General features: G+C 41.4%; 1 protein-coding gene across 1 annotated transcript; it reads left to right on the top strand.

The window, feature by feature from the left end:
* Nucleotides 1-18,200: 18,200 nt before the first annotated feature.
* On the top strand, nt 18,201-18,726 carry LOC133237392 (small ribosomal subunit protein uS12-like). Its single transcript, XM_061399432.1, has one exon. It carries the CDS (start codon nt 18,240-18,242, stop codon nt 18,669-18,671), a length of 432 nt encoding a protein of 143 aa, XP_061255416.1. The 5' UTR covers nt 18,201-18,239; the 3' UTR covers nt 18,672-18,726.
* The last annotated feature ends 3,903 nt before the right edge of the window (nt 18,727-22,629 follow it).

Below are 22,629 nucleotides of genomic sequence, written 5' to 3'. Positions count from 1 at the left end.
CATTTCATGCAAAGATGGGCTCAATAAAGGACCGAAATGGTATGGACCTAACAGAAACAGAAGATATTAAGAAGAGGTAGCAAGGATACACAGAAGAACTGTACAAAGAAAATCTTCACGACCCAGATTATCACGAAATGTGATCACTTGCCTAGAGCCAGACATCCTGGAATGTGAAATCAAGTGGGCCTTAGGAAGCATCACTGCAAACAGATCTAGTGGAGGTGATGGAATTCCAGTGGAGCTATTTCAAATCCTGAAAGATGATGCTGTGAAAGTGCTGCACTCAATATGTCAGCAAATTTGGAAAACTCAGCAGTGGCCATGGGTCAAGAAAAGGTCAGTTTTCATTGCAATCCCAAAGAAAGGCAATGCCAAAGAATGCTCAAACTACCGCACAACTGCACTCATCTCACATGCTAGCAAAATAATGCTCAAAATTCTCCACGCTAGGCTTCAGCAATATGTGAACTGTGAACTTCCAGATGTTCAAGCTGGTTTTAGAAAAGGCAGAGGAACCAGAGATCAAATTGCCAACATCCGCTGGATCATGGAAAAAGCAGGAGTTCCAGGAAAACATCTATTTCTGCTTTATTGACTATGTCAAAGCCTTTGACTATGTGGATCACAATAAACTGTGGAAACTTCTGAAAGAGGTGGGAATACCAGACCACCTGACCTGCCTCTTGAGAAACCTGTATGCAGGTCAGGAAGCAACAGTTAAATTGGACATGGAACAACAGACTGGTTCCAAATTGGGAAAGGAGTACGTCAAGGCTGTATTGTCACTGTGCTTATTTAACTTATATGCAGAGTACATCATGAGAAACGCTGGGCCGGATGAAGCACAAGCTGGAATCAAGATTGCCAGGAGAAATATCAATAACCTCAGATATGTGGATGACACCATCCTTATAGCAGAAAGTGAAGAAGAACTAAAGAGGCTCTTGATGAAAGTGAAAGAAGAGAGTGAAAAAGTTGGCTTAAAGCTCAACATTCAGAAAACGAAGATCATAGCATCCAGTCCCATCACTTCATGGCAAATAGATGGGGAAACAGTGGGAAGAGAGGCAGACTTTAGTTTTTGGGCTCCAAAATAACTGCAGATGTTGATTGCAGCCATGAAATTAAAAGACGCTTGCTCCTTGGAAAAAAAGTTATAACCAATCTAGACAACATATTAAAAAGCAGAGACTTTACTTTGCCAACAAAGGTCCATCTAATCAAGGCTATTATTTTTCCAATAGTCTGTATGGACGTGGGAATTGAACTATAAAGAAAGCTGAGCGCCGAAGGATTGATGTTTTTGAACTGTGGTGTTGGAGAACGGTCTTGAGAGTCCCTTGGACTGCAAGGAGATCCAACCAGTCCATCCTAAAGGAGATCAGTCCTGGGTGTTCATTGGTAGGTCTGATGTTGAAGCTGAAACTCCAATACTTTGGCCACCTGATACCAAGAGCTGACTCATTTGAAAAGACCCTGATGCTGGGAAAGATTGAAGATGGGAGGAGAAGGGGATGACAGAGGATGAGATAGTTGGATGGCATCACCGACTCAATGCACATGAGTTTGAGTAAACTCTGGGAGCTGGTGATGGACAGGGAGGCCTGGCATGCTGCAGTCCATGGGGTTGCAAAGAGTTGGACATGACTGAATCACTGAACCGAACTGAAGTGTGCACATTAGTGACGTTTCCAAGTTTTGTCCTCTCATGTATACGAAACAGAATCAAGGCTTACCGCTTATTTCTCAAGGGACATTAATTCTTTTCTTTTCTTTAAAGTCATATTATTTCTAAAATATTGAAAAACACGGTCCAACTTCAGTCGGAGAAAAGTTATTCCACTTCTTCTTTCTCTTACAGCTTATGTTCTATAGGGCGAATTGTGAGTGTATTTATTCATGAACCTTTTTTTTTTAATTGACTATATTCTTCAAAGTGTGTGTGAATCCATCAAGGCCTCTCCCCTTCTCTCCACTAGTCCCTCCCCACACAAACACCTTGAAACCTGTGTTCACAACCTCACTTACATCAAACTACCTTCCACAGAGCTTCTAACTCGGCATGCAAGGATGCAGGAGAGTTTTCAAGAATGACAAGAAAGATCCTTGCCTAACAGATAACTCATCTCTAAACATATATTGTCAAAACTCCATTTTTTCTTTCAGCAAGGGTTTACTGGGGCCTGTGCTGCAGCAGGGGGAGCAAGAACAAGCAACAGCTTCCCTTACTTGACGTCTCTCTGAAGCAGGTCAAACTTGTTCTTATATGGGGTGAAGATAGCTGTGTGTCCAGGGTTCTGGCTGGGCGGGTGGGTTAGGTGGTTTGCCCACCCCTCTGGTGGTGTTGAGTTCAGGGGGGCATGCTCAGTACCCTGCTTTTGTTCCCAACACTCTATTTCTGTTCCAGGCTCTTCAAAAGTGGCAGTTGGGTTTTTTGGTCTCTCTGTATCTTTTGTCTAGAATTTGCTCCAACCCTCTGTGCATGCATTTATTTTTAGTCCCATATAGTTTCTTTGTATTTTGTTTTCCTTTGCAGTTATTTTTAGTCCTGTATAGTTTCTTTGTATTTTGTTGCTCACTTGCAGTTATTTTTAGTCCCATATAGTTTCTTTGTATTTTGTTGCAAGGAGAGGTGTGTCCAGGTGCAAGCACTGTAGCAGTGCAGCAAAGATCCCAGGCCCTCACCTGTCCAGTTCCCCTCTTAGAGACTCCACGCCCTTATTTTTAAGGGGCAAGTGGCCAAAGGCTCTTCTGAAACTTTTTCCTGCTGGACAGGAGCCACAGACCCTAGCATACTCTCGAGGTGTAAAAGTCCTTCGCTGACTGTTTCAAGGAATTGTAGGGACCTGGGCCACTCTCTGTTGGAATGGGCTGAATTCCTTGAGCCATCATGAGTCTTACTTCAAAATATTGGAGTCTAAAAAGCACAAACTTAACCAAAAGGTTAAGCTAACAGGGGCTAAAAAGGAGGTAAACTACAATAACCATTAAAGGGTCTAGAAAGAGAAGGAACCAGGTTAACTTTGGGAGGCCTTCTTTAACTGTTGACCAGACAGGGAGCGATATTGCCCCTGCCAAGAAGCCATTCTGCTTGGGTGTATATTTTTGTTAATCTCCAGGTTAAAGTTTACCATGTTTCTCTAATTTTAGAATAGAAGGTCTCAACCTGTTGGTGCCAGGTCTCCTTCTTGGACCAAAAGGTCTTAGACACAGGTTTACAACAGTAAAGAAGACAATGGAGCCCTGGATTAAATACAGCATCAATCAGTATGACTGGAAAGAAAAGGGTTAGAAGAAAATGAAAACCTCCTGTTAGAAAATTTTTTATACCTTGTAGCATCCAAGAGAACAAACTAGAGTCAATTTTCAATTTCCCCACCCATACTGAATAGCAAGGATTGGTTGTTCACTGTTTGCTAAAGTCAAGTGGGCTGTTATCGAATTTTCTCAATATTGGGTTCTGCCTGGTATGGGCATCAGGGCTTTTCTTTGCCTCCCGATCTGCCCTGTTGTTCCTGTGGGTAATTTTAGAATTACCTTTTGGTGCCCATGGCAGTGAATGACTGCTACTAGTTTCGGTTTTTGAGTCACTTCTATGAGATGTAAAATCTCAGCCCCGTATTTTCTTTAACTTATTTTGAATTGGAGGATAGTTGCTTTACAATATTGTGTTGGTTTCTGCCATACAACAGCATGAATCAGCCATAAGTATACATATGTCTCCTCATTTTTTAACCTCCCCCGACTTCCTCCCACTTCATCCCACCCCTCTAGGTTGCCCCAGAGCATCAGGTTGAACTCCCTGTATTATACAAGAACTTCTCATTAGCTCTCTATTTTTATATATGGTAATGTGTATGTTTCAGTGCTACTCTCTCAATTCATCCCACCCTCTCCTTCCCCTGCTGTTTCCAAAGTCTGTTCTCTTCGTCTGAGTCTCTATTCCTGCCCTGCAAATAGGTTCATCAGTACCATTTCTCTAGACTTCATATATATACATGTTAATATACAAAATTTGTTTTTCTCTTCCTAACTTCACTCTGTACAATAGGCTCTAGGTTCATCCACCTTACTAGAACCGACTCAAACATATCTTTTTTATGGTTGAGTAATATTCCATTGTATATACATACCACAACTTATTTATCCATTCGTCTATCGATGGACACTTTGGTTGGTTCCATGTCCAAACTATTGTGACTAGTTCAGCCCCATGTTTAACAGGGGAATTTTTTACATTTAAATTTTTTGCATTTAAGGATTGGGATGTATAGGGACCCCTGCCTCATTTACTGCTCTGTGTCTTGTATCATTCGACATTCCCCATTTGGCCTAATAATTGGCAGAATAGGGGTACTGCCTGGAAACTGACAGGGCACCAAGAGGCCATGTTTTAAATCTGTGAGGGATTGCAAACCCATTTTTGCTTCCAGCTTTATGGGGTACTGTCTCTTGTCAGGATGAGCAACTTCTGCTTAAGGCTACTTTTTACAGGTTGGACGTTTGTAGCCTTCTCGGGGATGCCTTTGTCCCAAACTGCAGGGTTTGCTGTGTGTAGACTCTGGCAGGGAATAGGCCCTTGTTCCTCCAGCTGATTTGTTTTCATCAGAGTCGAGAGAAGAAGCTGCTCAGGGTCTCCTAGTCATAATATGTCTCCGAGGGAGCTCAGAGGGTCTCTTCCCAGTACGCGGTAGAACACTCAGGCACACCCGAAAAGGCATGTGAGACCAAACGCTATTCAAGTTGGCAAATGAGGCCCAGCAAAGCAACAGGTGTGCGTGGGAGACTCCATCAACACCAGTCACAGCACGGCTTTTGGAGGAGATAGGCCGAGGGTGAGAGATCAGGATAGAGTTAAGTAGCTCCTGTATCAGTTTAAAAGTTGATTTTTTTTACCTGCCATGTCAAGGATCACCCAGGGCTCCTCAATAGGGATAAAAATCTCATTGTAGGGAGAGCTGCCAGAATCTCCAGGCCACCCCAGTCATCCAGTGTGGCCATCTCCACAGTGGGAGCTGTCCCCTCCCCTTCAGGACTGAGGGCAGTCCCACTTCCAATGACCTGTTTGTCTGCAGACTGGACATGGACCAGGGGGTTCTTTTTGACATTCTCAGGCTCAGTGACTGGTTGACTTACATTTGAAGCATTCCCCCTTGCTGGTTTTACCTCCAGGCAGATGGCTAAACTTCCTCGGGACCCCTTGGGTTGTCCTGAGGTTGCAAGGCACGGCTGACAGCTGTGGCCTCAGTTTAGCTTGAGCTGTGGCCTGCCCATTTTCACGTCAGTTTCTCTCTTCCTCCTCACCTTGATCTCAGTTATTAAGTATCCAAAAGGCCACCTCTAGGAGCTGGGGGATCAGGCTTTGTGGGCCTAATTGTGCCTCTAATTTTGGGGCGGACTGTTGTCCCAGTAGGGATTGGCCCTCAGGAGTGGAAGAATCAATATTAGCAAATGTTCTAAAAGCCCTCTCAAGCGGCCCCCTGAAAGAGGGGTGGATTTTCTTTATCTTCTTGGGTCACTCCTTTAAAGTTTTCATTAAGCCAGTTAACCGGCTTTTTGATATACTTCCTCATCCCTTCTAATACACATTGGATTGTGTGCTACCTGGCTTCTGTTCCCCCCTGGGAATTATAACTCCAGCAGGGCTACTGATCTGGAAGAGGCAGTCATCTCCACCCATAACAAAATGTTCAGGTTGGTCCCTGGCAAGGTGGTCAGTGCACCCCTCTCAGTTCAGTTCAGTTCAGTCATTCAGTCGTGTCCAACTCTTTGCGATCCCAGGGACTGCAGCACGCCAGGCCTCCCTGTCCATCGCCAACTCCCTGAGTTTACTCAAATTCATGTCTATTGAGTCAGTGATGCCATCCAACCATCTCTTCCTCTATTGTCCCCTTCTCCTCCTGCCTTCAATCTTTCCCAGCATCAGGGTCTTTCCAAATGAGTCAGTTCTTCGCATCAGGTGGCCAAAGTATTGGAGTTTTAGCTTCAGCACCAGTCCTTCCAATGAACACTCAGGACTGATCTCCTTTAGGATGGACTGGTTGGATCTCCTTGCAGTCCAAGGGACTCTCAAGAGTCTCCTCCAACACCACAGTTGGAAAGCATCAATTGTTCAGCACTCAGCTTTCTTTATAGTCCAACTTGCACATCTATACATGACTACTGGAAAAACCATAGCCTTGACGGACCTTTGTTGGCAAAGTAATGTCTCTGCTTTTTCATATGCTGTCTAGGTTGGTCATAACTTTCCTTTCAAGGAGCAAGCGTCTTTTTATTTCATGGCTGCAGTCACCATCTGCAGTGATTTTGGAGTCCCCCTAAATCAGAGCACCCCTCTGCTGCTGCCCAAATTCTCTGCTTTTCCTCAGAGGTACAGCAAGTAGATAGGACTATTTGGATATCCCTCCAAGTTAAATGAGAGGCCAGAGTCAAGGTCTGAAACCCTTCAACCAACTTACTAGGGTCTTAAGAAAACCATCTCAGTCTCTGATTGAAGTCGTGTTTGACTCTTGCAATCCAATGGACTGTAACCTGCCGAACTCCTCTGTCCATGGGATTCTCCAGGCAAGAATACTGGAGTGGGTTGTCATTTCCTTCTCCAGAGGATCTTCCCGACACAAGAATCGAACCCTGGTCTACTACACTGCAGGCAGATTCTTTACCAACTGAGCTATGAGGGACGCCCTCTGTTTGCACTGGTCTAAACTGGTTAAAGAGAAGGGCACATATTCTCTGATTGTCCCTTCACCATTTGCCTGGGGCATATGGGGGATGTACTTTTCCTGATTTGGGGTAATAGGAATTTCCACTACGGGTTACCCTGGAGGGATTAGTCTCTCCTTCCTAGGATAATGGGATATAAATGAACATAGGGAGGTGGAGTGTGGGATTGGTCAGAGGTATCTGGAGAAGTAGGTGCCTCTGAAGAAATAGGTGGCTCCGGAGAAGAAGGGGAAACTTGGTTTCACCCTGAAAATTGAGGCAGGTTAACAGGGAATCATCTAAAATGTCGGGAGTGTTTTCTGATTCCCCAGGCCATAGGGAGCAGGGTTTTGGTAAAGGACCATGAAGACTTGGCCGTATGGAACTTCAGTCCATTTTCCCATCTTGTGACAGTAAAGATCCAATTGCAAGACAGTACTGTAATTCAGAGACCCATTTACAGGCCATTTTTCTCCATCCCACCAACTTAACAGGCAGTGTTATGACAAAGTTTAAGTTTTCTCCTTTTTAGCACATTTATTTTTTTTTAATTTCCAATTTTTAAAAATACATTCCAGAGGTGTTTCTTCTGGCTTAGAAGAGGAGGTTACTGAATAACCTGCAACCGAGAGCACTCCTGGAAATGACGCTCAGAGACATTTACTAGGACCTTTCTGTCTAAAGGGGATCAGAGTGTCCTCTGAATGCCCCTCTTACTTAATGGGATTCTGAGTGTCCTCTACTCTCCCACTGATGCCTATCCAGATGTCTCTGGTTGTCCCTTGTGCCAAGTGTGCTCAATAGGGGATGTTTGAACCAGTGCCAGCGTGTTGCCAGGGCTGTCCTTGAGGGAGATCTGTTGTCTATAAAGCTTATGTCCGATAACAATTTTCCCTATGTTGGGCTATATTCCTTGAGGCTGAGCATCTATAAAGCGTAGGACATGGACTGCTTAGAAGTGGCCAGCCCAATAGGTAGTCTGTAACAAAGTATGAGGCTGCCAAGGCCTGAAGTGAAGGGGATCTTAGAGCTGCAAAATGGAACTCCTGGAGGAGCTGGAGTTCGATGCAATGGAAAATGCCTTCTGGGTCAGGACCTGAGGCCCTAGAGGTGGGAGTATTCCCATGGGGGATTTTTTTGGACATAGAGTAAGGTGAGAGACTAGAGAGCAGAAAATCCCCAAATCCTCTCCCCTATCTGCTTGGTGACTGTGATAAAACTGGGGAGAGCCTGATGATTCTTTCTGACATAGGCAACAGTTTTGACAATGTTTCCCATGTCATTTAACATACCAACCCACTGAGATTAGAATCTCTTTTTGGGATGCTCCAGTAGCACTTTGAAGGACCCCCTCAAAGTAGCTGGAGATTAAAAGAACTTTAAGTAGAATTTGATATTTGGGAAGTCTGTCAAAACTTTTGAAAAGCTTTAAAACACCCAGTCTGATAGACTCAAAGGCCACTGTGGAACAATTATCCCTTGAGTTAGGTGAAAAAAGAGAAGATTTCAAAAACAATTACAGGACTTCCCTGGTCCAGGGATCAAGAATCTGCCTGCCAATGCAGGGGACATGGGTTTGATCCCTAGTTTAGGAAGATCCCACATGCCGTGGAGTAACTGAGCCCATGTGCCGCAACTACTGAGCCCATGTGCCCAGAGCCCATGCTACACAAGAGAAGCCATCGCAATAAGAAACTCGTTCACTGCAACAAAAAGTAGCTCCCACTCACTGCACCTAGAAAAAACCCAGGCGGGAGTGAAGATTCGGGGCAGCCAAAAATAAATAAATAAAATTGAAAAAACAAAACAAAACAGATCACTTAAAGGCACAGAAACTCACATAATCCGATATCAAAGGCTGCATTCCAGGAAAAGTTTGTTCTCTTATGAAAGAGAGAAACTAAATCCAGTCTTGCATCAGCTTGCTCTTAACAAAATCCATTTACCTAATTAAATTTAATCCAACCTTAGAAAATCCTGAACACATACAAAATTCTTTTCTCAGTGTTCCTCTTCTGCAGACCTCATGCAACTTTCTATAGTCATACTTTGTCCCTTATTCTTCCCATTTAGAAATAACCAGCTTTAGGACAAAAATCACCTTTTTTCCTTTAACAAAATATATTTCCATTCCTCATACTTTCTTTTCTGAAAACACACCTCCTACTTTACTTAAGCAACCATGAACTGTCTTTACATTAGTATTCTATAGATTGCTAGAGAACATCTCAAAGTGGCACCAAAGAGCTTTAGTTTCTCTCTCACAAGAAGACAAAAGTAGGTAAATTTTAGACCTGTTTAGAAACTTAAACTTCCCAATAGTTTATATAATTTGAAATGGCCTGGATGCTCAATGAATTCTTATCATTTAACTTAATTTTAACTTACCAAGATTTAGAGAGACTGTTTCAGATGGATGTTTCTAAAACATAATTATTTCTGTAGAGTTTGCCCCAAATTTCTTATCCCAATTATATTTACTTGAAAATTTAATCATATCAGGTTATTTTTCCTGTTGACAAATTTCATAATAAAAACAAACGTTCTTATTGACTTCCAGGAACCCTAGGGAAAATTAATGTGTTATACTTAATTCTAATGACTCTAAAGACAGGTTTGTATTAATTAAATTCATAAGCTTAAGCTAGCTCCAAGATCAGATATTAATTCAATATTGAGTATTTCCCAGATCACATGAACACAAGTTGTATTCTGGTGAGTCTCCTCTATATTTCCAAGAATGTATGTGAGAACTCAATTTCCTTTAAGCCAATTAAATACAGCTCATTTACAAGTTAATTTTTACATAAAGACGGACAGAACCAGAGAGTTCATAGTTTTCCCACTTGAATTTAAAATGGTCCCTTTTTTCCCCCTCAGTCTGGGGCACCTCAGAAGAGTCAGGTAATTCCTGAAAGCCCAAGCAGAATAGTTACACTCCAAGGCCCAGAACAGAGATGCAAGCCCTGTTGAGCAGAAAGAATAGTTACATTGCAATGGCAGAGAGGAGAGAAATGCAAGCTCCTCCAGCCCAGGTAGAACACTTACATTGCAAAAGCAGAAGAGGGAAAAATACAAACTCCTTTCTTTTGTTTTTGTTCTTTAAAATCCCACAGAGTAACTCAAGGCTGGAGTTTCAGGCAATGAGAACTGCAGTTGTATTTCAAGATTTAAATGCTCCACTATGCCCACAATTTTGGCAGAGAATTGCAGGAGCACTTGGCCAGACAAAACTACATAAAACAAACAAACCAATGAGAAAAACTTAAAGACACAAGAAGTTTTCAGGATAAAGGGGACAGGAGTGCAAATATAAGGATCAAGAGAGAGGTAAAGAAAGGAGGGACAGAGAAGACTGAAAAAAGGAAAAGAGACAACAGCAAAATAAAGATGAGATTACTAGAAAGGTAGGACTACACAATATGAGATTTAAGCCTCTATCACTCCTGTCAGGGAGAGCCTGATGAACCATCTGTATAAGACACACCTCTCCCACTTTTGCTTGTCACCCATCAAGGTGAGCCATTGCCAGCTAGAGGGGCCAGGTCTCACAAGCTGAAAAGTGATGCTGTAGCTGCCCGAAGTCTACTCTCTCAAAAGGATGGAACAGAGAGAGGAGAGGCAGAGAGAACAAGTAAAGAGGCTTCAGAAGAAGGAAAAAGACAAGTTGGAGGGAAAAGCATTGTCTGAATGTGGGTACTGAGGCCCCCAGAAGCCAGGAAGCCAGACTTCCCAACCTCGGTGACGCTGAAACAAGATGGTCAGGTGGCCACTTGTCACCCATGGGGAAGTCGCATCCAGTGGTCCAGGAGGTGCCAAGAACCTCTCCCCAGAAGGGCACAACTGTCCTACATTGTGAGCCCTAAAGCTGGTAATGGCCAGTGTTCCTGGCCTTCCTCGATCAATAGAAAGTGACTAGAGTTCAGACAAGAAATTCAGGCAAAGTGTTATTGGGGCCCTTGCTGCAGCAGGTGGGAAAGAGATAAAACAACAATTTCCCTTGCCCACTTGCTCCCCTAAAACTATTTTTTATGTTGCTTAAAAAGAACGTATCCTTAAAAAAAAAAGTGCATCTTGTCATTCTTTTAAAACTATCAACTCTGTCGGTGGAAAGAGAAAAAGTTTTAATCATAGGCATTCTGTGTTGGTATAAATGTCTCTCTGCCAACAGTTGTTGAAATATAAGAATAGAGAGGTTTTACAAAATAAATTTACAAAATATTTTTGGATCTTATCCAAAAATAGAATGAAATCTGGTTTTTACTCTGTCTCCATTATCAATGTCATGTTCTAATTTACCCTAAATGGTATCAAAATGTTTGCCCCGTCTTCCTAACTTGACCTGTGAACAGTTTTCCTGCTTCCATTCCTGCAGCCACATAGACCAGGATCGGAATCTTGCCCCATCGTTTACTGCTGTATGATTTTAGGAAAGGTATTGGACATGCACATGTTCAAGCCTTGTCTCCTCGTCTGTAAAATGGGAACAGTAATACCTTCTCAGAATGAAAGTGGACCATGTGTGGAAAAGATTGCCTTAGTCAGGTTTCCTTGATTAAGAGATTGTTAGTTTTGTTTGTTTCTAAGAGAATGAATAATTAACAAAACAAAGTAACTTACCTATATTAGTTTTAAAAATGAAGGCAGTGGATTTTTCTGGAAGAATAGTGGGGTAATTTATGTCATTAAGCCAAAGAAACACTGAACAGCAAGGTTCAGAAAGGGCAGATACCGGTACAGCTTCAGGGACCTTAGCAGCTGTTCCTTTCGCTCAAAAATGTCCTGCCATTAACATGACTCATCTTTAAACTTTTTTAGCCCTACACGTCACTCAGCATAGATTTTCAAGAAAAAGAAACTGATCACTTCCCTCTGGCTAACAGATGGGTCTTTCTCAGTCCCCTCTCCTCCAGATCCAATCAGCTGTGGCTAGGGAGGAGGTTCCCATATCTCAAATAGGTTCGCAGGGCCTAGGAGGAAAGCAAGGTTCATATGTACCCCACAATGTATGTGGTTCCAGTGCATGGAAGTGCACATAATGAGTGGTTAATGAATATTTGCAATTTTTGTTATTGTTGAGAGTGTAACCTGTCATTTTCAGACTCCATGTGTTTGATTATATCATTTTTAACCACTGAAGTATTATGCTTCCTCTATTTGAATGAAAATGAAATAATCATTCATTTATTCTTTAATCCAGAAAATATTTATTTCATGCTTTCATATGAATCAAATGGTGTTCTTGGCAATGGGGATGGAGTGAAAAACAAAGTCCCTGCCTTCAAGGAACTTATATTCTAAAGGGGGTGGGGACTCTGGGAAGAACTGTACCTGTAAACCATGAATTAATATAATGTGAGGTAGTAAGAAGTTCCACAGTTTGAGGGAGTAAATAATGACAGAGGAGGAAGAATGAGGTCTAAATGTGAGAGATAAATAGGGTCTGTGGGCTGAGGTAAGGAATTTAATTTTTATTTCTAGAGTGCTGTAAACCTGCTAAAAGATTGTGAATAGGGAGATGGTGAGATCAGAATTATATTTATAAAAAGTCATCCTGGCTATTACATGGAGAATGATTGGAGTGGAACAAGATAAAAAGCAAGATAGAAAGACAGTTGGCAACTGCGGTCACCCAGGACAACGGTGGCAGTAGCCGCAAAGTAGTTAAGAACGATCAGAGTTAGGACGTTTATGTGTTTTGTTGCATTATGAAATATTTCAAGCACACAAGTATAGAGGATAATAGATTGATATACCTACTTTCCAATTCTATCATATCTTAACATTTTGCCATATTTGCTTCAGATCTTTTTTTTTTGAGAGAAAACTTTACAAATATAGTAAACCCCCCAAGAATAGCCTCCAGATCCTAGTCCCTTCTTCTCAGAGGGATCCACTTTCCTGGTTTTGATACTCATCATTCGCGTGTATGTTTTCGAACTTCTAGCATGTATTTACATATCCATAACTATACAGCATTATTTTCCCCTTTTGCAAAACTTATATAAAAGGTATGTAACTTTTACAGCTTGATTTTTTCACTTAGCATTTTTTAGGGGGTTGTCCATATTCATATATGCAATTCTGGCTTATTCATTTCTTTCATACTCTAAACATAGCATTCTTTTGCAGGAACACACTACAATACATATAGTCATTCTGTCCTTGACAGACAGGTTATTTTTAATTTTTTGCTGTTACAGTGAAGTAATAAATATTCTTGTACATATCTCCTGGTGCACATGTGCATGTATAAAAGTTTCTCTAAGTTAGTGCTTCCTAACCTTTTTCAGATCATGCACACACACAAAAAAATAATATTTCTGAGGCATGTTCATAAACTGGAGGGGGTCTAGGAATGTCTACACATGGAGCTTGGTGAAAAAGATCATTACTTTTTTCTTATTATAAGAAAAATGGAATACTAAAGTATTAAGGAAAATGTAAATCTTAAATTTGTTTAAAACTTCCAAACAGAAAACTTCAGGAGTTTTAATGAAAAGCTTGAGAGGACTTCTGTGGTCAGATTTAATGTTTGAATTGTCTGTATTTCCTGGTCAAGACATGTTAATGACAATATCTTCAAATTCTTGCAGACACAATTTAAGATATTTTGTATTTTTCAATCATTCAAAAGTTGAAATTATATTTTAAAAATCCAGTAGCCAGTCTCTTTCTATCATTGACAAATTTAATTTTGAAATCTTTTTTTTTTTGAAATCTTTTTATGACAAATAAAATAGGTTTTAGATTCCAGTTCTGTAGATAGAACACAGTTCCCTCCTGTATACTCCAGTTTCCTTTATTATTAGCATCTTTTAAAAATGTCAACGTTTATCTTCTATTGGAGTGTAGTTGATTTACAATGTTGTGTTAGTTCAGGTGTACAGCAAAGTGATTCAGTTACACATATGCAAATATCCATTCTTTTTCAGATTCTTTGCCCATGTAGTTTATTACAGAGCACTGAGTGGAGTTTCCTGTACTATGCAGTGGTTACCGTCTTGTGTTAATGTATGTCACAACTGGGCTTCCCGGGTGGTGCTAGTGGTAAAGAACCCACCTGCTAATGCAGGAGACTTAAGAGACAGGCTTTCAATCCCTGGGTTGGGAATCCCTTGGAGGAGGGCATGGCAACCCACTCCAGTATTCTTGCCTGGAGAATCCCATGCACAGAGGAGCCTGGTGGGCTACAGTCCATGGGGTTGCAAAGAGCTGGACATGACTGAAGCAACTTGGCACACACACATGCATGTCACAACTAATGAACAGATACTGAGTCGTTAGTACTAAAGTTCACACTTGATTCAGATTTCCTTAGTTCTTATACATTATCCTTTTCTATACCAGGATCCAGCCAGAATATCATATTACAAGGGTCCCCAACCCCTGGGACATGGACCAGTATGGGCCCATGGTCTGTTAGAAACCAGGCTGCACAGCAGGTGAGTAGTGGGCAAAGCTGGTTCTTTTGCGTTTACAGAACTTCCCATTGCTCACATTACTGCCTGAGCTCTGCTTCATGTCAGATCATCATAAAAGCAATGTACTTAAATCATCCCCAAACTATCTCCCCCATCCTATTCATGGGAAAATTATTTTCCATGAAACCAGTCCCTGGTGCCAAAAGGGATATGGACTGCTTCCACATCATGCTTAGTTGTTGTGTCTCCTCAGACTCTTCTTTGCTGTGACAGTTTCTCTCACTTCCTTATTTTCAATGACCTTGACGCTTTTAAAGAATACTGGTCAAATGGTTTGTAGAATGCTCCTTCACTGAGATTTGCCTGATAACTTTCCCCATGATTAAACTGGGGATGTGTGTGTTGTGTGTGTGTGGGGGCTTCCCAGGTGGTGCTAGTGGTCAAGAATCCAGCTGCCAACACAGGAGACCTAATAGATGTGGGTTCGATCCCTGAGTTGGGAAGATCCCCTGGAGGAGGGCATGGCAACCCACTCCAGTATTCTTGCCTGGAACATCCCCTGGACAGAACAACCTGGCGGGCTACAGTCAATAGGATTGCAAAGAGTCGGACACGACTGAAGTGACTTAACTTGAAGTGAGCTTGACTTAGCTCACACATGTGCGTGTTTTGAGAGGAAGATCACAGAGGTAAACTGCCATTCTCATTACATAATATCAAGGGTACGTACAGTCATTATGGCTTCTTTTTTTTAATTATTTATTTATTTGGCTGCGTCCAGCCTTAACTGGGGCACTCAGGATCTTCCTTGCATCATGTGGATCTTTTGCTGCAGTCCACAGACTCTCTAGTTAAGACTTGCAGGCTCAGTTGTTGTGGCATATGGGCTCTCCAGTTGTGCTCAGGCTCCAAAACGCTGGGGCTTAGTTGCTCCTAGATATGTGGGCTCTTAGTTCCCTGAACAGGGATCACACCTGAGTCCCCTGCATTGCAAGGAGGATTCTTAACCCATTAAACCACCGGGGAAGACCCCATCATGGCTTATTATATCTCATCAGAACCTGAGAGATGATAAAACACTGTTTCAAGACAATCTCTGTCATAGAGAAGTAAAAGAGACTTGTAGCAGCTTCCGGTCCTTTAAAATTTTGTTGAAACTCAGAAACAAAAAAACCAAATAACCTGATTTAAAAATGAGTACAGGAACGAATGGTTTCCCAGGTGGCACTAGTGGTAAAGAACCTGCCTGCCAATGCAGGAGACATAAGAGACTGGGTTCGATCCCTGGGTCTGGAAGATCCGCCGGAGGAGGGCATGGCAACCCACTCCAGTATTCTTTCGTGGAGAATCCCATGGACAGAGCAGCCTGGCAGGCTACAGTCCATATGTCACAAAGAGTCGTACACGACTAAAGCGACTTCGCATGCATGCACAAAGGACTGAATAGACATTTCTCCAAAGAAGTTATACTTAAGGCCAATAAGTGCATGAAAAGATGCTCAATATCACTAACCATTCAGTTCAGTTCAATTCAGTTCAGTCGCTCAGTGGTGTCCAACTCTTTGCGACCCCTGAATCTCACCACGCCAGGCCTCCCTGTCTGTCACCAACTCCCGGAGTTCACTCAGACTCAAGTCCATCGAGTCGGTGATGCCATCCAGCCATCTCATCCTCTGTCGTCCCCTTCTCCTCCTGCCCCCAATCCCTCCCAGCATCAGAGTCTTTTCTAATGAGTCAACTCTTCTCATGAGGTGGCCAAAGTACTGGAGTTTTAGCTTCAGCATCATTCCTTCCAAAGAAAACCCAGGGCTGATCTCCTCTAGAATGGACTGGTTGGATCTCCTTGCAGTCCAAGGGACTCTCAAGAGTCTTCTCCAACACCACAGTTCAAAATCATCAATTCTCTGACGCAGCCTTCTTCACAGTCCAACTCTCGCATCCATACGTGACTACTGGAAAAACCATAGCCTTAACTAGATGGACCTTTGTTGGCAAAGCAATGTCTCTGCTTTTCAGTATGCTATCTAGGTTGGTCATAACTTTTCTTCCAAGGAGTAAGCATCTTTTAATTTCATGGCTGCAGTCACCATCTGCACTGATTTTGGAGCCCCCCAAAATAAAATCTGACACTGTTTCCACTGTTTCCCCATCTATTTCCCATGAAGTGATGGGACCAGATGCCATGATCTTCATTTTCTGAATGTTGAGCTTTAAGCCAACTTTTTCACTCTCCACTTTCACTTTCATCATGAGGCTTTTTAGTTCCTCTTCACTTTCTGCATAAGGGTGGTGTCATCTGCATATCTGAGGTTATTGATATTTCTCCCGGCAATCTTGATTCCAGCTTGTTTCTTCCAGTCCAGCGTTTCTCATGATGTACTCTGCATGTAAGTTAAATAAACAGGGTGACAATATGCAGCCTTGATGAACTCCTATTCCTATTTGGAACCAGTCTGTTGTTCTAACTGTTCTAACAGTCCAGTTCTAACTGTTGCTTCCTGACCTGCATACAGATTTCTCAAGAGGCAGATCAGGTGGTCTGGTATTCCCATCTCTTTCAGAATTTTCCACAGTTTATTGTGAGCCACACAGTCAAAGGCTTTGGCATAGTCAATAAAGCAGAAATAGATGTTTTTCTGGAACTTTCTTGCTTTTTCTATGATCCAGCAGATGTTGGCAATTTGATCTCTGGTTCCTCTGCCTTTTCTAAAACCAGCTTGAACATCAGGAAGTTCACGGTTCACATATTGCTGAAGCCTGACTTGGAGAATTTTGAGCATTACTTTTACTAGCGTGTGAGATGAGTGCAATTGTGCGGTAGTTTGAGCATTCTTTGGCATTGCCTTTCTTTGGGATTGGAATGAAAACTGACCTTTTCCAGTCCTGTGGCCACTGCTGAGTTTTCCAAATGTGCTGGCATATTGACTGCAGCACTTTCACAGCATCATCTTTCAGGATTTGGAATAGCTCCACTGGAATTCCATCACCTCCACTAGCTTTGTTTGTAGTGATGCTTTCTAAGGCCCACTTGACTTCACATTCCAGGATGTCTGGCTCTAGGTCAGTGATCACACCATCGTGATTATCTGGGTCGTGAAGATCTTTTTTGTATAGTTCTTCTGTGTATTCTTGCCATCTCTTCTTAATATCTTCTGCTTCTGTTAGGTCCATACCATTTCTGTCCTTTATCGAGCTCATCTTTGCATGAAATGTTCTAGGGAATTGCAAATCAAACAACAAGGAGATATCATCTGATACCTATTATGATGGATAGTATTAAACACCAGAATATAACAAGGGTGGATGAGCATGTGGAGAAGTTGGAACCATTGCACACTGCTGGCAAGAATGTAAAATGGCACAGCTGCTTTGGAAAACATGACAACTCCTCAAAAAATAAAATTACCATATGATCCACTAATTTCACTCCTGGGTATATACACCCCAATATTGAAAGCAGGATTTAGGAGAGAGATTTGTTCGCATTAGTCACAATAAAAAGTGGAACCAACCTACTATTGACTCAATGTCTGTGTCCCTCAAAAACCCATTTGTTGATGCTTCAATCCCCATAGTGATGCTATTTGGAGGTGGGGCCTCTGGGCAGTAATTAGGTTTGGTTGAGGTCATGAAGATGGAAGCCCTAGGATTGGATTAATGCCCTTATAAGATCAAGAAACCAGAGATCTCTCTCCCCATCACTTATGGAAATAGTAAGAAGATGGTCAAATGCAAACCAGGAAGGGGAGCCTCATCAGACACCAAATGCTAGCACCTTGATTTTGTATGTCCCAGCCTCCAGAACTATGAGAAATAAATGTTAACTGTTTGAGCCACACAGTCTGTGGTATGTCATTTCATTAACCCAATCTGATTAAGATACAACCTAATTGTTCATGGACAGATAAACGGATAAACAAAATATGGTATACACATACAATGGAATATTATTCAGCCTTAAAAGAGAAGAAAATTTTGCCATATGCTACATTATGAATGAGCCAGTCACAAAAAGACACATACCATGTAATTCCATTTATATGAGGTACCTAGAATCAAGTCAAGGTGGATACGTTTTGCTCTTTCGCTCAGGCCCGTGGCGCCGGCAGGATGGGCAAGTGTCTCGGTCTTCGTACTGCCAGGAAGCTCCGAAGCCACCAACAAGACCAGAAGTGGCATGATAAGCAGTACAAGAAAGCCCATCTGGGCACAGCCCTGAAGGCCAACCCTTTTGGCGGCGCTTCTCACGCCAAGGGAATTGTGCTGGAAAAAGTAGGAGTTGAAGCCAAACAGCCAAATTCTGCCATCAGGAAGTGTGTCAGGGTTCAGCTAATCAAGAATGGCAAAAAAATCACTGCTTTGGTACCCAATGATGGTTGCTTGAATTTTATTGAGGAAAATGATGAAGTTCTGGTTGCTGGATTTGGTCGCAAAGGTCATGCTGTTGGTGACATTCCTGGAGTCCACTTTAAGGTTGTCAAAGTAGCCAATGTCTCTCTTTTGGCTTTATACAAAGGTAAGAAGGAAAGACCAAGATCATAAATTTTGATGATGAAAGCACGATAGTAATAAATTTTCCTATACCAAAAAAAAAAAAGGTGGATATGTTTTATGTGTTATTCTACTTAAGTAGGACATTCCACAGAGAAGGCAATGGCACCCCACTCCAGTACTCTTGGCTGAAAAATCCCACGGACGGAGGAGCCTTGCAGGCTGCAGTCCATGGGGTCGCTACGAGTCGGCCACGACTGAGCAACTTCACTTTCACTTTTCACTTTCATGCATTGGAGAAGGAAATGGCAACCCACTCTAGTGTTCTTGCCTGGAGAATCCCAGGGACGAGGGAGCCTGGTGGGCTGCCGTCTCTGGGGTCGCACAGAGTCAGACACGACTGAAGCGACTCAGCAGCAGAGTAAAGTTAAGGAGAAAGCAGAATGGTGTTTGTCAGGGGTTGGGGGGAAGAAGAGAATAGGGAGTTACTGCTTAGTGAGTATAGTGCTTCAGTTTAGCAAGGTGAAAGGAGTTCAGGAGATGAACAGTGGTGATGGTTGTACAAAATGTGACTATACTTAATGGCACTGTATCGTACACTTGAAAGGGTTTAAGATGGTAAATTTTAGGTTGTGTATATTTTATCACAATTTTTTAAATTGTAGAAGGCTTCCCCTATCATGCTCAACGTTGGTAAATGTTCCATATGTATTTAAAATAATGCATTTTCTGCAAGTCCCATTCTGGGTCTTCTCACAGGCCCACCTCAGACAGATATGGTTGAGTCTGATCAGAACTGGGACCTGGGGACAAATCAGCGCACCCCACCTGGCAGGGAGCTACTGCAGTGTTTGGACAAGGATTTCTCCTGGTGACTTTAGGAAAAAACAGTCATCCGTCTTTTATTAATCATATGAAATTCTTCTGATAAAGCTGCACACAAGGCATGTGGCTTACTTGAAAGCGAGAAAGGCACATTCTTCTCTCAATCCATTTTCTCAGAGGAGGGAAAGAAGGGTCTGAGTGTACGTGCTTTGTGGGAGATTTACCAGGTGATTTAATAGGTAAAGAATCCGCCTGTTAACGCGGGAGATGCTGATTCGATCACTGGGTTGGGAAGATCACCTGTAGGAGGGCATGGTAACCCACTCCAGTAGTCTTGCCTGGAGAACCCCATGGACAGAGGAGCCGGGGTGTGGGGGTGGGGGTGGGGCTACAGTCCATGGGGTGGCAGAGTCGGACACGACTGAAGCAGCTGAGCATGCACGCACATTATTTGTAGTGACCGAGTCAGATTTGCTAATTACGCAGTTCCAAAAATCTGTATCTTTAATGATTTTGTTTGCTTTTTGTATCAATTACTGAGATAGTATGGTAAAATGCTTCACTATACTTGTGGGGTTTTGTTTTACTTCTCATTGTAGTTCTGTATGATATATTAAGGACATGTCATTTAAGTGCATACACCTTTAAAATTGCTGTGTTTTGCTGGTGAACTGAACTCATTAAGTCCTTAATATGGTAGCTGCATCAGGTCTATAAATGTAGACCAATTATAGTTCTTCCTAGTCCAGAGGCAATTTACTAATCAGAGGTCATTTTTCTCATAAACCTCTATTATGTTTCCAGGTGAAAAGAGCTAGAAAATTAACTGAAGGTCAAGTTTTCATGCGGAAAGGAAAAGGGTTTTGTTAACACTTTACCCACAGTGGGTTTTTTTTTAATCAGTCTGAAAATCTCCAATTTTATCTTGTCATATATTGCTTCTGCCTCATTTTGGTTTTTTGCTCTTTGAGGACTCCAATGAAAACATTTGGTAGACTTTTTCAACATTATCTTTTCTGTCACAAATTTATGTCTAACATTTTCTTACACATTTTCCATCTTTTTGTTTCCCTTAGCTTCATTCTAGTCTTCTAACATGTTCCAGTTATTCTTTTAAATTGTGTGTAATATACTATTAAACCTATCCATTGAGGTCTTTAACTTCTTAATTCTATAGTATCTATAATTTTTTTCAAGGTTTGCTTGTTAATTTACTTACTTGTGTAAGCATGTTTTTATTGCAGTCTTTTTCTGATTTTTGATTACGTGTTGGTCATTTAACTTGGAAAATTATCTGTAGGTTAATTTGAGGTTTGGGGTGATATGATCTTTACCTGGAGAGAATTTTTGTTTCTGCCCAGTGTATGTAGAGTACCATCCTGGACCTATTTTTCAATATTCAAGGAGTGAGATTTACTGATTAGTAGAAAAACGGAATGCAATTTGTGGACGTGCTGACATTTCCGGTTTATTTTTACTCTGTGGGGTCTTGTATTAAATATCGGGGTTGTTTATTGGACTTTGCAAGTTATATTTCAGTTTGTTGTTTAGTTGCTAAGTCGTGTCTGACTCTGCAATCCCATGGACTGCATTTCGCCAGGCTCCTCTGTCCATGGGATTTTCCAGGCAAGAATGCCGGAGTGGGAGTTGCCATTTCCTTCTCCGAGGGATCTTCCTGACACAGGGATTTAACCCGCTATTCCTGTTTCCCGTATTGGCAGGTGGATTCACCACTGAACCACCAGGGAAGTCCCAGTTTATAGATTTTACTTTTGGATTGTCAAATTCCTCAGGATAAATGTTCAGTTTAAATGTCTGGAATATTGCCTTCTAGGATTTTGTCTGGATAACTCTTTACTTTTGGCACTTGCTAATGATTTTCTAAATCCAGAATTTTGTTCTCAGTTGTAGAGTTGTACCAAGTTACCAAGTCTCTAACATATAAGCTAGGGTAAAACCATCCTTGCATTACTGGGGTAAAATCTGCTTATATGTTAGATAGGATAATTAATTTTTGTCTGGTTTTGGCACTGAGGTTATGACAGTATTTTAAAATAAATAAAGTAGTCTCATTTTAAAATTCTCTCTACAGTATTAGAAATCAGATCATTGGTTATTTCTGGTGCAGGAGGGAATTTTCTGGGGTGATGAAAGTGCTGTGTCTTGATAAACATTTTTCAAAACTAAATGAATAGTTCACTTAAGATATGAGGGTTTATCTATGTTATCTATACCTTAATAAAAATTGTTCAAATATTAATAATTGCTGAACCTTGTTGGAAAGTATATTTATCGTGTTATGCTTTCAAATTTTGTGTTAAAAATGGGAATATAAAATATAAATTCATTGTTCATTTTCTTTTCATACTGTTCAGTAAAGGCTAAGGCAGAATGCAAAAGGTGTGAAGAAATCTGATTAAAATAGATGTGCGCTTGGCAAAGAAAGGTGGCTTGAAACTATGTAGGAGCCTTGAATACAGATACAGGGAAAAATGAAGAAGTCAATGGAAACCAAATGAGAGATACTGAGATCAAGAGACTGATGGATGTACAGACAGGCAGGGAAAGGATTAAGACAGGTGCTTGGAAAGTAAATTCAGTATCTCATGCATCATCCAACTAGAAAAGAATCTTCTTTTCTAAAGTACTAGAATATATCATATAGATATTAAGTGCTTAATACTTTTGGTGTGTGCTTATCAGCTGTTTAAATACAAAAACAATCACCTATCAAAGGTAAGTTTATAAAGTATAGTAAAATTCCTGATCTCACTTAATTCTTCAACATCCTGAGGTCTGGAATAGATGAGAAAAACGGAATTGAGACTTTGCCATAGTTAAGACAGCTAATATGTGGAAAAGCTACTTGTGAGACTTTTGAGTCTGTGTAGTATAAACTTAGGAAACTTTAATACTTATGTTTTTAATGGGAGCTAGATAAAGGGGGTGGTCCAGCCAGGTAACTGCCTAGAACCTCAATCCATAAAGAGTGTTAACATATTTAATCACTTAAAAATGTAATGAGGAGAAAATTGTATTAAATGGAATTCCTCTAGGGGAACAGTTCTACATATGGCAGGTGTGGTAGATAGGTATGTGGTCTACAGTGAGACTTTGGTACTTACCTCCTTCCTCAAGTCTCATCCATGGATGTATTATGTCACACTACAAAGAAGTTATATCC

This window comes from Bos javanicus, chromosome 24, assembly GCF_032452875.1.
Source record: "Bos javanicus breed banteng chromosome 24, ARS-OSU_banteng_1.0, whole genome shotgun sequence".
Lineage (NCBI taxonomy): Eukaryota > Metazoa > Chordata > Mammalia > Artiodactyla > Bovidae > Bos > Bos javanicus.
Note: the sequence above shows the minus strand (reverse complement) of the source record. Positions and strands in the feature narration are given on the sequence as shown.

Excerpts from the sequence above, each read along its gene's own strand:
- LOC133237392 (XM_061399432.1), top strand. The coding sequence starts at position 18,240 with ATGGGCAAGTGTCTCGGTCTTCGTACTGCCAGGAAGCTCCGAAGCCAC.